A 17,294-nucleotide genomic window follows, 5' to 3' on the forward strand; every position below is an offset into this window, starting at 1 on the left:
TGACAATCACAGAATCTTTTGTGATTGTCACACAGAGAAAGTATTGAGTGTGAGTCTAATCACCTTGTAATGTGTCACCATCTAGTGGCATCTTAGCAAAGGTATATTATAAACTGGGTGGTTCGAGCCCTGAATGCTGATTGGCTGACAGCCATGGTGTACCACGGGTATGACAAAACATGTATTTTTACTGCTGTAATTACGTTGGTAACCAGTTTATAATAGCAATAAGGCACCTCAGGGGTTTGTGATATATGGCCAATATACCACAGCTAAGGGCTGTGTCCAGGCACTCCACGCTGCGTTGTGCTAAAAAACAGCTCTTAGGCGTGGTATATTGGCCATATACCCACACCCTCGGGCCTTATTGCTTAACCATAACATAGTTGAAGGGGTCTCATTTCATTCCACCAAAAATAATGATACAAATATAATTATTGTCATATGTAGGCCTATATGCTAAAATATAATTTTGTGATACTTCTTACTACCTTGGAAACCCTTGCTGTTGTGGTTCACGGGTCACTGATGAACAGGAGTGAATGCTCTTATAGCCTACCAGAGCCTTCTGTCGTTCTCACCTCAGCTCCTTATTCTTTATCAGAAATGGATCATGTTCATATAAAAATAAAATATTTTATTTTTGATATTCATTCAAAAATATGTTTAATAACAATAATACATTGTATACATTCTGTTTAAAGTAAGTCAACTTTTGTATACACTGTGTAACAAAACAACAGAAAAATAGCCAGCGAGATCACTTGGGAGGTGTTTATGTGGAGCTAAAAGTGGAGCTAAAGGTGCTGTTCTGTCGAGCCAGGAAGTAGTCAGCCTTTCCTCTGGGTTTTAGGAGGAGGTAAAGGAAGACGGAGACCACAGTCAGGAAACAAACAGACCCTGCTACACCCACCATCAGCCATGTGGACCTGGGGTCTGAGAAAGGGAGAGAGCGAGTGAAACACACACACATTTCATGGCTTGCTTTGAGTTTCAATCACATAATCAATGGTACATTTAAGAAATAAGGCCTGAGGAGGTGTGGTATATGGCCAATATACCATGGCTAAGGGCTGTTCTTATGCACGACGCAACGCGGAGTGCATGGATACAGCCATTAGCCGTGCGTGGCGTATTGTCAATATACCACAAACTCCTGAGGTGCCTTATTGCTATTATAAACTGGTTACCAACACAATTAGAGCAGTAAACAAGTAATTTTGTGTCATACCTGTAGTATATTGTCTGACATACCACATGCTTTCAGCCAATCAACATCCAGGACCCAAATTGCCTGGTTTAAAATGATCAATATGTACAGGTCTAGTGCATGTATCATATGTTAGTTGAGATGGGCCTACCTTCGACTCTGAACTGTGCAATGACCTCCTGTCTTCCTCCCTGGTTTCGAGTGACACACTTCAGTTCTGCCCTTGTATCCTCCTCACACAGCTCAATGATGTACAGATTCACCTCAACATAACAACCCCCAGCCACTGTGGTTACCCTGGTAACAAAGCAATAATCTTCATTGAGCTTGCTTGCACATTATATGTGTACACAATTAAAGAGACACATGCAATATGCATTACCTTCTCTGACTCATCAGAGCCCGCCCACTAAGGTTGGACAAATCCAATGCATGGCCGTCCACCAACCATGTGACCATTGTGGCGTCCGCTGATTGGCTCCCTGTGAAAACCTGGCAGGATATCTCCAAAACAGAGCCTAGAGGTGGTACAGTTAGAATACTGAGGTAAGACAAAATCAAAACATAGGTTTTCAAGTTAAACAGAGTATGCATATGCGATTCACCCACCCAATGGACTTTCAAAGATTGTTCCATTGGCAGGGGACACAATCTTGGGGGACACAACTGCTGGGGCTAAAAAAGAGACAGGCATTAAACAAAGCCACGACCAAGACTACTACACTAGCCTAAGCATAAGTACACGATCAACAACATAAAGTGATACACACTAAGTAAGCAATTTATGCTTTTGAAGAGGTGAATTGGTCAAAAATAGAAAGTCCTGTTATTGACATTTGTTTTCTGAGCCGCATAACGATAGATCCACTCACATTCCACAGTGCTGAGACCAGGGTTAGGGGTTGGGGTTGTGTCTGGGTCAAAGATGGGCCTGGTGGTCTGAGTGTAGGGAACTGGGTCAGGCACTGGAGAGAGAGGTCCACAGAACACACCACCATTACAACACATAGTAGACCAATACAGCCGCACATAAGTCAGGAGCATAGCAATTGTCAAAATGGTGGGTTAAAAATATTGAGTAAATGATGGGACAACTATGGAGAGGTATTCACAGGATTCAGTCAGTGGGTTCTCAGATAAAGCTATAAAACTGTTGTCGTGCTATGGTATTCCACCTTTTACATTGAGGTTAATGGTCCTGCTGACTGTGTACTGGAGGTTGTTTACGTGGACTCTAAGCTGACAGGTGTAGAGGCCCTGGTCTGCTGGCCTCACGTCTGAGATGAGGATCACGTCTTGTCTCTGTCTTTGGTAGCGCCCACTGCCAACAGGAAGCACTGTCGGGCTGGAGTCCTGTGCGAATGGAAACAGTTGAGTAAGAAAACTCCAGACATGCTTTAGGTAGATGGTTCATAGCTAGATGCACAAACTACAAAACAAACCATAAAGGAAGACTGCAATAAAGGTAGCCTATTGTTTGCACACACCTTATACCACTCTATTTCATTAGTCCTGTTGAAGTCCTTTAAATGAGGACATTTGATTGACACATTTTTTCCCACGGGTGTAGAGATGGGATAAGACAACTTCTCAATGTCAGTTTGCTTGGTCTCATAAACTTGTAGAGTGATGCTTCCAATTACACATAATGTGTCATTTCTGAAAATGACAGAAGAAAAAGTAATACATATTAAGCACTGATACCACAGGATATAACCTGTGCTTAGGACATGTTAGATATTCTATGACATTGTCCATGTCAAAATGTAATAAAGTGTTCAACTGACAGACATCCATATACGACAGGTAGACATATTTACATACTGTACATACTACAGTAAAAGTAAGTAATTAAAGGGAAAGCCTTATGCAAATGGCTGTGACTATTTATCTACCTGTAGACGCAGGAGAACTTTCCGGAGTCAGAAGTTCGAGCTGGGAGAAGCCACAGCTGTCGCTCACGCTGCTGGACCCGCCCCTCTTTCCCCTCGTCAGTGTCAATGCCCCCCGTCCCATTTCCCTTTGAGATGACATAGGTGTAACCCGCCTTAGCCTGGGAGAATCGTTTGTAGAGGACCCTGTCGAACACAAAGCAGCTTAGGACCACCGCTTCACCCTGCACACGGAACACCTCCGGCTCTGGAGACACCCTGAAACAGCCATCTGGGGAAACACATCAGTTACAATCAATAAATGTATACATACAGTGCCTTCGGAAAGTATTCAGACCCCTTGACTTTTTCCAGTTTCTTGGCAATTTCTCGCATGGAATAGCCTTCATTTCTCAGAACAAGAATAGACTGACAAGGTTCAGAAGAAAGCTCTTTGTTTCTGGACATTTTAAGCCTGTAATCGAACCCACAAATGCTGATGCTACACATACTCAACTAGTCTAAAGAAGGCCAGTTGTATTGCTTCTTTAATCAGAACAACCGTTTTCAGCTGTGCTAACATAATTGCAAAAGGGTTTTCTAATGATCAATTAGTCTTTTAAAATGATAAACTTGGATTAGCTAACACAACGTGCCATTGGAACACAGGAGTGATGGTTGCTGATAATGGGCAACGGTATGCCTATATAGATATTCCATTTTAAAAAATCAGCCGTTTCCAGGTACAATAGTCATTTACAACATTAACAATGTCTACACTGTATTTCTGATCAATTCAATGTTATTTTAATGGACAAAAAATGTGCTTTCCTTTCAAAGACAAGGACATTTCTAAGTGACCCTAAACATTTGAATGGTAGTATTTAAAAAAACAAAACAGAAATACCTTATTTACATAAGTATTCAGACCCTTTTCTATGAGACTCAAAACTGAGCTCATGTGCATTTTGTTTCCATTGATCATCCTTGAGATGTTTCTACAACTTCATTGGAGTCCACCTGTGGTGAATTCAATTGAATGGACATGATTTGAAAAGGCACACACTGGTCTATATAAGGTCCCACAGACAACAGTGCATATCAGAGCAAAAACCAAGCCATGAGGTCGAAGGAATTGCCGTAGAGCTCCTAGACAGGATTGTGTCGAGGCACAGATCTGGGGAAGGGTACCAAAACATGTCTGCAGCATTGAAGGTCACCAAGAACACAGTGGCCTCCATCATTCTTAAATGGAAGAAGTTTGGAACCACCAACACTCTTCCTAGAGCAGGCCACCCGGCCAAACTGATTAATCAGGGGAGAAGGGTCTTGGTCAGGGAGTTGACCAAGAAACTGATGGTCACTCTGACAATGCTCTGGAGTTCCTCTGTGGAGATGAGAGAAACTTCCAGGAGGACAACCATCTCTGCAGCACTCCAAGAATCAGGCCTTTATGGTAGAGTGGCCAGACAGAAGCCACTCCTCAGTAAATGGCACATGACAGCCCGCTTGGAGTTTGCCAAAAGGCACCTAAAGACTCTCAGACCATGAGAAACAAGATTCTCTGGTCTGATGAAACCAAGATTTTGGCCTGAATGCCAAGCGTCACATCTGGAGGAAACCTGACATCATCCCTACGGTGCAGCATGGTGGTGGCAGCACCATGCATTGGGGATTTTTTTCAGCATCAGGGACTGGAAGACTAGTCAGGATCGAGACAAAGATCAAAGGAGCAAAGTACAGAGAGATCCTTGATAAAAACCTGAACGCTCAGGACCTCAGACTGGGGGCGAAGGTTCACCTTTCAACAGGACAAGGACCCTAAGCACAAAGCCAAGACAACATAGGAGTGGCTTCGGGACAAGTCTCTGAATGTCCTTGAGTGGCCCAGCCAGAGCCTGGACTTGAACCCGATCGAACATCTCTGGAGAGACCTGAAAATAGCTGTGCAGCAACCCTCCCCATCCAACCTCACAGAGCTTGAGGGGATCTGCATAGAATGGGACAAACTCCCCAAATACAGGTGTGCCAAGCTTGTAGCGTCATGCCCAAGAAGACTCAAGACTGTAATCGCTGCCAAAAGTGCTTCAACAAAGTACTGAGTAAAGGGTCTGAATACTTATGTAAATGTAATATTTCCGTTTTTTTTATTTTTAGAAATTAGCAAACATTTCTAAACACCTGTTTTTCCTTTGTCATTATGGGGTAAATGTGTGTAGATTGATGAAATTGTTTTTTTTCCTCATACATTTTAGAATAAGGCTGTAACCTAACATAATGTGGAAAAGGTCAAGGGGTCTGAATACTTTCCGAAAGCACTGTACATTCTTAGGAATAAGTCATAGACCAGTCACATTCATATATAGAAGCAAATGTGCGAGAGAGAGGGAGAGAGAGAGAGAGAGAGAGAGAAAGAGAAAGAGCGACAGATACACACACACTTACCTATCATCGGTAGTGGAGGTAGTCGTAGTCCACAGGCAGAGCGAGCGATGAACAACGCCGGGAGCAGATTGAGGATCACCGTGGCATACTGGAGGAATAATAACATGTGTGTAGACCTTGCTTCCCGAGTGTTGGTATAATCACATGCTACATTTGTAATGTTGGAGTGTGTCTGTGAGATCAGGAGACACTTTTCACTTGTCTTAAAAAAGTCATGTGACATAAAATCCTTTTTGACACACCCACACAGACAGAAGTCGCTGACAAAGGGGTAGCTCTGATGGAAAACAGAACTCTATCTATCTATCTATCTATCTATACTGCTGGAAGTTATAAAAAAAGTGTGTTGTCAAAGTTTCAGTTCAGTAAATGATATAATAGCAAATGTTCAGCAGGAATGTGATTTGATGTAATTCTGAGGTCAGCTGAACTAGTAGAAGATTACCTGCTCTCTGCTTCTCATGGAGAGACTAATAATATCAGTAATATACATTTATTCTAGAGCTGCACCCAGGTAGACATGGTCTAATACAAATACACAGTGTACAAAACATTACGAACACCTTCATATTCAGTTTGCCTTTAGAACAGTCTCAATTCGTCGGGGCATGGACTCTACAAGGTGTCGAAAGCATTCCGCTGGCCCATGTTGACTCCAATACTTCCCACAGTTGTGTCAATATGGCTGGATGTTCTTTGGGTGGTGGATGATTTTTGATACACACGGGAAACTGTTGAGCGTGAAAAACCCAGCAATGTTGCAGTTCTTGACACACTTAAACCGGTCCGCCTGGCACCTACTACCATACCTCGTTCAAAGGCACTTACATCTTTTATCTTGCCCATTCACCCTCTGAATGGCACACATAAACAATACGTCTCCAGGCTTAAAAATCATTATTTAACCTGTCTCCTCCCCTTCCTCTACACTGATTGAAGTGGATTTAAGAAGTGACATCAATAAAGGATCATAGTTTTCACCTGGATTCACCTGGTCAGTCTATTTCATGTTTTGTACATTCAGTGTATATTGTAATGTAAACATATTGAATATAGTGAGACAAGTCTTAACTGCAAATATCTGACTACACTAATAAAAACAACAGCAGAACAAACTAAAAGTTGAAATCAATATAGTATTGATGTATAGCATTGACAAAAGACATAAATATCTATCAACCTACTATTTCCTATTCTAAAATTCCTCAGGTGTTCTTTATTCTAAAGTTCCTAAAGTGTTCCTTATTCTAAAGTTCCTAAAGTGTTCCTTATTCTAAAGTTCCTAAAGTGTTCCTTATTCTAAAGTTCCCAGTGTTCCTTATTCTAAAGTTCCTAAAGTGTTCCTTATTCTAAAGTTCCTAAAGTGTTCCTTATTCTAAAGTTCCCAGTGTTCCTTATTCTAAAGTTCCTAAAGTGTTCCTTATTCTAAAGTTCCCAGTGTTCCTTATTCTAAAGTTCCTAAAGTGTTCCTTATTCTAAAGTTCCCAAAGTGTTCCTTATTCTAAAGTTCCCAGTGTTCCTTATTCTAAAGTTCCCAAAGTGTTCCTTATTCTAAAGTTCCCAGTGTTCCTTATTCTAAATGTCCTAAAGTGTTCCTTATTCTAAAGTTCCCAAAGTGTTCCTTATTCTAAAGTTCCCAAAGTGTTCCTTATTCTAAAGTTCCCAAAGTGTTCCTTATTCTAAAGTTCCTAAAGTGTTCCTTATTCTAAAGTTCCTAAAGTGTTCCTTATTCTAAAGTTCCTAAAGTGTTCCTTATTCTAAAGTTCCTAAAGTGTTCCTTATTCTAAAGTTCCTAAAGTGTTCCTTATTCTAAAGTTCCCAGTGTTCCTTATTCTAAAGTTCCTAAAGTGTTCCTTATTCTAAAGTTCCTAAAGTGTTCCTTATTCTAAATGTCCCAAAGTGTTCCTTATTCTAAAGTTCCTAAAGTGTTCCTTATTCTAAAGTTCCTAAAGTGTTCCTTATTCTAAATGTCCTAAAGTGTTCCTTATTCTAAAGCGCTGAATCAGTACTCACGTTTGCCCAGGTGACCATGATGGTGACAGTGATGAGGTAGTGACAGTGGCTCTGTTCCAGTAAATCCACACCACCAGAGTTAAGAAGACACAGTGGACCTCTGAGTGTTACATGTTCCTTCTTATATATATATGTGACTGTCAGTCAGACTAGCCGCTTCCGGGAAACTCTGATTCTTAAGATTTCCCTCCCAGCGTAGAAATTTCTGACGTTTCCCAATAAAATAGACAGCTCAGCTCATGATGAAGACATCTCACCAATTTCAAAACAAAAAACCCACGCACACACTAACACACATTAGTGCAAACATACACAAAGGGAATAAGGTATGTTTGACTTGTACTGTACAAATGTACTCGTATATATTTTCCCAATTGAACCCAATATTGGTTGACCTCAGTTTGATGAACTGCTGTGTAGTAGTAGACAGACATCAGGTATAACGGTTTACATCTGTTATTGTCCTCTTCTCTTAGACATCTGCTGTTTAAACATGTTTGATTTTATGAGAACACAGGCATGTTATAGTGTCACAATGAGGAAATAAACAGCAGATTAAGCAATCCAGTTCACTAACAAACTGCAAAGATTCAATGATATTCAAGACAGAAGGGATGAAAAGCAGTTGTTGAGTCTGTGTGGATTGCTGTAATTGTAACTGAACTCCCATAGCTGTGGGGTGTGTGTGTACGTGTGCATGAGTATGTGTGCAGCCATGTACACGTCCACCATGTGATTAAACTGTTAGTTTTCTTGGTGTTGGGTGTCATATGCCCATCACATTCCCCAGGATACTTACCAGGTGAGTGACAGCATGTATAGTTAGGCGTCTGACTCACTGCATGTCTCAATTCTGTAGTAATAAGCATGCTATTAACCAAGATTAGACTCATATTAGTCACCATGTTGGAATATAGTATCAGCACAGTGGGGACGGATACTAAGTACCAACAAACTCAGTGTATAGTAGTCATGCACACTCATCTGCTCCAACAAATATTTGTTAACAATGGGGAGTGACGCATCATCTCTAGGACGGCAGTAGGGTTCAGTGACTTGTGGCGGCTGTTGACTAAGCGTCATTGCATGTTTTGGGAACTCTCCAACTAGATTGGTTTTGATACGACTCGGCTAACATTAACACTGAATCCTATTGAAGAGCAGGGGCTCTGATATCCCAGAAGCCGTGATGTCATAGATCAAGTCTATTTATTCCTATTCATGAGGTCACCGGGTGCAGTTGGAGAAAATAGAAAGGGAATAATGTATGAAAGAAAGAGGATGACGATGCGTCTCCAGACGTAATGGTTTTTCTGAAACAGACAAAGCTACCTTACATAAGTTAAAGTTAAGTAACATTTTGTGTTCAGAAACATGACATTATCGTGACTTCTCCTTTCCATCTGAGCTTTCACACCCACACACCAATCCAGATTCATGTCTACCACCTACACACTCGCCTCAAACAAACCTTAAGAGAAACACCGTTACACAATACGTATAACATAGATATTGTATATTAGAGAACAGATGCAGACCTTCATGACACTGGCTCTACCATTCCTAGCACCAAATCTATAAGTGCAGGTCTGGTATATTCCACCCACTTCCTTGCAGAAGTTGAGTTATGGACAGATTAGTAAACACATAGAATTTCTTTAGGTGAACAAGGCCATCATAATATAAATTCCAGGCCATTGATTTGTGTGGACATACACTATTTAAACAAAAGTATTTGGACACCCCTTCAAATTTGTGGACTTGGCAATGCCCGCCACGTCCGTTGCTGACAGGTGTATAAAATCGAGCACACACAGCCATGCAATCTCCGAGCTGCCCCGGTCAACTGTAAGTGTTGTTATTGTGAAGTGGAAACATCTAGGAGCAACAACGGCTCAGCCGCAATGGTAGGCCACACAAGCACACAGAACGGGACCTCTGAGTGCTGGAGCATGTAAAAATCGTCTGTCCTCGGTTGCAACACTCACTACCGAGTTCCAAACTTCCTCTGGAAGCAACGTCAGCACAAGAACTGTTCGTCGGGAGCTTCATGAAATGGGTTTCCATGGCAGAGCAGCCGCACACAAGCCTAAGATCACCACGCGCATTGCCAAGTGTTGGCTGGAGTGGTGTAAAGCTCGCTGCCATTGAACTCTGGAGCAATGGAAATGTGTTCTCTGGAGGGATGAATCACGCTTCAAATCAAAAATGCACCATCTGGCAGTCCGACGGACGAATCTGAGTTTGGCGGATGCCAGGAGAACGCTACCTGCTCCAATGCATAGTGCCAACTGTAAAGTTTGGTGGACGAGGAATAATGTTCTGGGGCTGTTTTTCATGGTTCGAGCTAGGCCCCTTAGTTCCAGTGAAGGGAAATCTTAACGCTTCAGCATACAATAACATTCTAGACGATTATGTGCTTCCGACTTTGCGGCAACAGTTTGGGGAAAGCCCTTTCCTGTTTCAGCATGACAATGCCCCCATGCACAAAGTGAGGTCCATACAAAAATGGTTTGTTGAGATTGGTGTGGAAGAACTTGACTGGCCTGCACAGTGCCCTGACCTCAACCCCATCAAACACCTTTGGGATGAATTGGAATGCAGACTGCGAGCCAGCCCAATCGCCCAACAGTGCCCGACCTCACTATTGCTCTTGTGGCTGAATGTAAGCAAGTCCCCGCAGCAATGTTCCAACATCTAGTGTAAAGCCTTCCCAGAAGAGTGGAGGCTGTTATAGCTGCAAAGGGGTGACCAACAGGCAAACCTGGGAAAATGATGTAGAGAAATATACTCCAGAATGTCTTTAAATTACTTTAGTTTATTCAAAGAAAAAAAACCTTGAGGAAAATACAGGACTTCCTGTCATACACAGAGAGGACATAAATTAGAGTAGCATGGCAGAAACACTGGAGAAAAACACCCAAGCCTGACTGACATCCAAGCCTGCAGGAAACGGACTGTACATCACTACAATGTCCCCACAACGCTGGATTAATGTTACAGGAACATCTGGAAAATTAAATATTGCATGTGTATTCTTTATTGTGTTGTGGGTTGGTTATTTGAGAGAGACTGGCATCATTTAGGATTATTGACTAAAATAACGTTCAATACAAAACAAGCCAAAAAAAAAAAACAGAATCAAACATAAATATTATGATGCACATTAGTGTAACAAAACATTGCCTCTGTAAACATTTTAATTTTCTCAACCTAACGTGAGCATTATAATATTCAACCACTGCAGAGTACATAAACTTACAGAAACCATTATTAAGCTTCTTAACCAAGTTAAAACTTAAGAATACAAATTTCTTCAAGTGAGATCAACGAAGTGGTTTTGTAATTTTTTTTTTAAACATTTAATGTTGCCATCTTAGCACTTTTTTAAAACGTTAAATCAGCAAGCGACTGCTTTTCAGATTGCAAAAATGTTTAAATGTTTTCCATTAATAAGAATATCAATAACCATAATCTTAATAAAGTAACTTATGCCACTCATGAAGGCCTTGATGCAACCAGAAAGACATAGTGGGTCAGCATTGGGAGGCTATTAAACACACACATACAGCATTGGGGTTCGCTCTTCAAACTGGTTTCTTTTTACAAGAAGTTGGCTTGTGAAACAATTCTGTGACATGTAATTTGCAATGCCTTTCCCACAGCTCTACACACAGAATGACATGACTGTTAGTACGAGAAAGACCCAACTCAGAGATCATTGACCCACTGTCAGATACATAGTCAGTGTACAGAGTCTGTCCCCTTTGGTGAAATAGCTTTGATCCATCCCCACCATTAAAACACAGTTGTGTTCTGTGGGAAAACTAGGAAAATCCTCCAAGATAATAGCCTGTTGTTGAAGTTGTTGTTTGTCGCCATGGTGAACGAAGGTTAGGTCCACTGTTGTGGGAGAGCCGTAGCAGGGGATATTGCAGTTCATTGAATAGTCTTCTTCACATATCTGTACAGACTATACCCTTTAACAGTGAAAAAAAAGGATTCTGCCCAAAGTGGGTTTCCGTCATGAACACCTTCAGACGAGAGCTGTAGAATCACAACGGTCAGGTCACCTGTGCTCTGGCTCCTGGTGACCAGACTGCTCTCCTCTGATTTCAAACAAGTTGTTTTGTATTGTATTGCCTTCCATTGATTGATAAGCTGACATTGCACAAGATGGACAAACGTACCGCGCTCAAGACGACTTAGCTAAGCGTGGTCATGTTGTTTACAGTTACACTGAGGACTAAGCCCTGTTGGTGAATAAGGTTGATTAGGCTACTGTGAGCATACTGGCCCCACAGAAAACTACTATAGCCTAGCAACATCTCAACTCAGAGCTGCTCCCTCTCCAGCGCTGATGCACTTTAAAACATTGAGTTTGTGAAAGGAAAATCAACATCTTTAATAGAGGCGCCATCATTTAGTGTTCACTTGTGTTACTTTGAAACTGAACATCGAAATCATGTCACAATCACTTGTGACAAGGAACACAAATAAAAGTCTCATGCCTTTGACCACCACACAGTATACTTCTTTCTACATTCTTGACACTTAGTGCACTGCATTCATGAAAAGATACAAATGAAAAACAAAAAGCTGAAATATCAGAAGAACAATAAAACACCACCGTTTTGTTCTATCCACTGACTAGGAGTCCATTGAGTTGTGCTGACCATGTGTAACTTTTCTGCTACAAAAACGTACATCAACACCCCTCCTCTCTCATCTATTGGCCCTTTTACAACCACACACACACACACACACACACACACACACACACACACACACACACACACACACACACACACACACACACACACACACACACACACACACACACACACACACACACACACACACACACACACACACACACACACACACACACAATACTATCACCTTACCCTTCTCCTCCACTCTCTTTTATTATATCTGTCTATTCACATCAGGACCATGTCCTCCATCCTGGACCCTCTGATGGTCCAAGCCGGATCACCGAGGGATCCACTACCATGACCATTGAAACTATGGATGAGATTAAATTACATTTTATTATACATAGACATTGTTTCCTTTATCTAACCCACCCACTCTCTCTAACTCCTAAAACACTTCAATGTGTTGTGGGTTGGAATAAAATAAAGCAAACTGGAGACTGTGCAAATGTGATTTTAGAAAATAAGGTAAAAGAAATATTAACTCCACATAGTTTCACTTTTTTTAGGGAATTTATAATAAAAAATACTAGTCTGAAGTCCATCTGGATAAAATCCCTTTCTTTGACCCTGCCCATTAAAATACTGTAGCTGTCTTAACTCTATCAACACACAGAGTCCTCTCAGATACTACCAGATTTACGGTAAAACGCCTTGGCCCCTTCCACCTTCTGTTATCATGGCATAGAACAAATTGGGGCTCTCTTGCTAGGCTTCTCTATTCCTGCCTCCTCCATGCTTCAAACCCCCCCCCCCCCCCCTTGCAGTCAGCAATCATTGTACCAAACAGAAATACGTTTACATACACTACTGTAGCATTAACACTGTATGCGCCACCCCTGCTCCTCCCTCGCTATGGAAAGGGGTGGGGTGGAGGGGGGTTCCTGAAATACGAGCAGAAGATGCAGAGAGTAGTTAGTAAACTTCAAGCCCACAGCACAGTCAGTAACTAGGAACGACACACACAGAGGTCACAGGTGTTCAGGGCAACAACCCCGCACAGACGTGTCCACAATCAGTTGAGCACCACAGCGGGGCAAACCGTTCACCCCTTTATTTTTGTTGTTTTATAATCAATTAACTTAATTTTTAACAATTCTCATATCTGGTATTCACTGCTGGGGAGACGGCATCTGGATGTTGTATGTATCCTCAATATAACATGACGCTCTGGGTCGAAGGTCGTAGCTAAGACGGAGATGGTTGGCTTTTGTCCATTGGCATCACTGAACGTTGGGTAAAACGCGGTTGGTTGGTTTCCAGTGTAGAGGGGGCATGGTCTTTCTCTACCAGCTGAGCAGAGAGGTACGCCCCAGGGTCATAAAGTACACCTGGCTGGCTCCTCCGGACCGCACCGAGGCAAAGAACACCTGCAGATGGAAGCACACACAAACAAGTCAATAAATAACGAAACTAATCAGTGACACATCATCAGTGATACATCATAAAGGTAGGGGCGAACTTCTTACACAGAGATGCATACGACCATCATGTTTTTCTGATTGAGTCATTTACAATCACTGATCCATTGTAACAAAGGAAATCAAGACGTGTGTTGTCATGTTAGTATTTCGTACACAATGTGTAATGGCGGATGGTTGTAAATCCATAGAGGTGTGCTCAGGTGTTCCGCAAGGTTCTATTTTGGGCCCACTGTTGTTCATTTTGTATATCAACAACATTGGGGATCTTGAAACAGCGGATGAAACAGCGGATGTTCATTTTTATGCAAATTATACTGTTCTTTATTCAAGTGGTAGTAGTTTATCTTTGGCTTTTGAAAATGCCCAAAGAGCAGTTAACATCATACAACATAATCTGTATGATTTAAAGCTGGTTCTAAATTCAAGTAAAACAAAATGCATGGTATTTTCAAATGCCAGGCATGTTACTAATCATGTCATTGCTACATTGGCTGGACATACTATAGAGCAAGTTAAAGTGTACAAATATTTGGGTGTGTGGGTTGATGATAAGTGTATCATGCAGCCCTCAAGTAAATTTTTTCCCCCCTCATGTGTTAAACTGTGGAATACTGCAGGGCAGCTGCCTTGGGCCACTTCTTTATTTAATATATACCAACGACCTTCCCTATGCCTTAGCTGAAACTCAAGCTACTATATTTGCAGATGATAATACAATTTATGCAGCAAGACAATCGGTTCAACAGCTTTACAAGGAGATTTGGAGAATATCAGGGAGTGGGTTTGCCAAAACAAACTTGTTTTAAACTCCAAGAAAACCAAAGTTGTGTTGGTCTGTTCCACTAGGAAAAGGCCAAAACAGCATGGGATACAATTAAGTATGGGAGGAGTACTAATTGAAGAAGTGGCAGAAACCAAACTATTGGCAGTGCAGCTAGACAACTGCTTATCGTGGTCGTCTCAAATAACTCATCTATGTAAAAAAAATATTAAAACAGCATGCATAATCAGAAGGATAGCTAAATATTTACCAGGAAAAATTATTCACCAAATAACACAAGCATTAATTGAGAGTCAGGTGAACTACTGTTCTGTGGTCTGGGGAAATGCATCATCAAGTGAAGTTAGGAGGCTGCGAAATGCACAGAACAAAGCAGCAAGGATTGTTTTAAGGTGGAGATATGGTTCTTCTGTTGCAGTCATGCGCAATGTCCTTGGTTGGTCATCAATCGACAAGATAATTGAAAAAAACATGCTTATTTTATTTCATAATATACATCATTTAAAACGGCCAAGTTCTATTCACAATGGTATTCAGTTGGTAAGAGACAGACATTCCGTAAATACTAGGAATAGATTGGACTATAGTAGATGAACAATCAATATTTTTTATGAGTATTTATTGGGTCATTATGTTAGTATATTATGTATGTTTGTAATAGTGTGTTATATGTGAAAAAGTGTTCGTATAATAAATTGTATTTTAATGTTTAAGGACTCATGGAAGATTAATCCAAATGGGGACTAAAAGAGATCCAAATAAAAATAAAAAATAAATAAAATCAAGTTCATTACAAATCAAAAACGTCTAACACATCATTGTGATCTCTACAGCGCTGTTGGCTGGTCATCATTGACCTAGCGTAGGCTTAAACACTAGTATACACTGATTTATAAGGCCATATTGGATAAAATGCCTGTTCTTTTTAGTCAGGTCGGTAAATAAATATCAATTACGGTCCCATTCTCATTTGCTTCTAACAGTACCAAAAATTAGAACAGGTCATGGTAGAAATTGTTTTAGTTACTTAGCTCCGTGGTCCTGGAATTCTCTTTAAAATGTGATGATGTAGTTTCGTTGGTGGAGTTTAAACACTTGATCGATGTATATATCATAGAAGAGTGTAATTGTTTTTAGGCTAGCTGTTTTTAGTCAAGACTCGTGTTTTTAGCGTAAAATGTTTTTGTTGTACTGTATGTGTGTTTATAGTTGTGTTTAATGTTGTGTTAGTGTATGTAAGTTGCTTTGGCTGAAACGTTGCTCCCCCTGCTGCTATTGGACCAGGTCTCTCTTGGAAAAGAGATGTTATGTCAATGAGAAAAACCTGTATAAATAAAAGGTAAAAATCTAATCATAAGAAAACAATAGTGACAACCATGCAGAGAATTCCTGTATAAGCAGTCAGTAATACAACCCAAACAATGTATGGTAAAGCCCTAGCTATATCAAACATCAAGAAGTCTAACAACTTCCCAACAGTATATACACTATAATACAAAGGTATGTGGACATTCCTTCAAATGAGTGGATTCAGCTATTTCAACCACATCCATTGCTGACAGGTGTATAGAATCGAGCACCCAGCCACACAATCTCCAAAGACAAACATTGGCAATAGAATGGCCTTACTGAAGAGCTCAGTGACTTTCAACGTGGCACCGTCATAGGATGCCACCTTTCCAACAAGTCAAATGTCTGCCCCACTAGAGCTTCCCCGGTCAACTGTACGTGCTGTTATTGTGAAGTGGAAACGTCTAAGAGCAACAACGGCTTAGTCGCGAAGTGTTAGGCCACACAAACTCACAGCACGGGGCCGCCGTTTTTCAACAAGACAATGACCCAGAACACACCTCCAGGTTGTGTAAGGGCTGTTTGACCAAGAAAGAGAGTGATGGTGCTGCATCAGATGACCTGGCCTCCACAATCCCTGACCTCGACCCAATTGAGATGGTTTGGATGAGTTGGACCGCAGAGTGAAGGAAAAGCAGCCAACAACTGCTCAGCATATGTGGGAACTTCTTTTAGACTGTTGGAAAAGCATTCCTCATGAAGCTGGTTGAGAGTATGCAACGCTGTCATCAAGTCAAGGGGTGGCTACTTTGAAGAATCTAAAATATATTTTGATTTGTTTAACAATTTTTGGATTACTACATGATTCCATGTGTTATTTCATAGTTTTGATGTCTTCACTATTATTCTACAATGTAGAAAATAATAAAAATAAAGAAAAACCCTTGAATGAGTAGGTGTGTCCAAACTTTTGACTGGTACTGCAAAGTAGAGTAGCAATGCAGAAACACTGGAGAAAAACACCTAAGCCTGCAGGAAACGGACTGTACATGACTACAATGTCCCCACAACGCTGGATTAATGTTATGGGAACATCTGGACAATTAAAACATGGCATGTGTATTAAAATAAATAAAGTGAAATCAATTAATTAGGCCCCAATCTATGGATTTCACATTACTGGGCATACAGATATGCATCTGTTGGTCACAGATACCTTAATAAAAAGTGGGCCTCAATCTCGTTGCAGTATTTTTGTGCATTCAAATTGCCAATAGATAAAACGCAATTGTGTTCATTGTCCGCAGTTTATGCCTGCCCATACCATAACCCCACCACCACCATGGGGCACTCTGTTCACAAACCGCTCGCACACAAGATGCCATATACGTGGTCTGCGGTTGGGAGGCCAGTTGGACGTACTGCCAAATTCTCTAAAGCTGCGTTGGAGGTGGCTTATGTTGGGGAATGAACATTCAATTCTCTGTCAACAGCTCTGGCGGACATTCCTGCAGTCAGCATGCCAATTGCACGCTCCCTCAA

The 17,294-nt window shown here is 41.1% G+C and overlaps 2 protein-coding genes across 8 annotated transcripts in view; both read right to left on the reverse strand.

Moving 5' to 3' along the window:
- Positions 1-616: 616 nt before the first annotated feature.
- On the reverse strand, positions 617-7,641 carry il1r2 (interleukin-1 receptor type II). 2 transcript variants are annotated; one of them, NM_001145420.1, is given in 10 exon segments: positions 650-936; positions 1,362-1,507; positions 1,593-1,728; positions 1,820-1,885; positions 2,083-2,175; positions 2,386-2,563; positions 2,698-2,869; positions 3,106-3,373; positions 5,527-5,614; positions 7,540-7,641. In NM_001145420.1, coding segments are annotated over 10 exon segments (1,326 nt in total). In that variant the 5' UTR covers positions 7,558-7,641; the 3' UTR covers positions 650-775.
- Positions 7,642-10,337: 2,696 nt separating this feature from the next.
- Positions 10,338-17,294, reverse strand: part of map4k4 (mitogen-activated protein kinase kinase kinase kinase 4) — a 104,316-nt gene continuing 97,359 nt past the window's right edge. For all 6 annotated transcript variants that reach the window (XM_045707735.2, XM_014173828.3, XM_082969083.1 and 3 more), the window contains one exon: positions 10,338-13,627. In XM_045707735.2, the coding sequence (XP_045563691.1) occupies positions 13,544-13,627 (84 nt within the window). In that variant the 3' untranslated portion in view covers positions 10,338-13,543. The remainder of the gene's footprint in view (positions 13,628-17,294) is intronic.

This window comes from Salmo salar, chromosome 25 (genome assembly GCF_965601325.2).
Source record: "Salmo salar chromosome 25, fSalSal1, whole genome shotgun sequence".
NCBI lineage: Eukaryota > Metazoa > Chordata > Actinopteri > Salmoniformes > Salmonidae > Salmo > Salmo salar.

Coding starts and splice junctions, on each gene's coding strand:
- il1r2 (XM_045707222.2), bottom strand. CDS start 5,749: ATGTCACATGACTTTTTTAAGACAAGTGAAAAGTGTCTCCTGATCTCA. Junction 1,729..1,819: donor AATCTTTGAAAGTCCATTGG/GTGGGTGAATCG, acceptor TACCACCTCTAG/GCTCTGTTTTGGAGATATCC. Junction 937..1,361: donor TGCACAGTTCAGAGTCGAAG/GTAGGCCCATCT, acceptor TCCCTTTCTCAG/ACCCCAGGTCCACATGGCTG.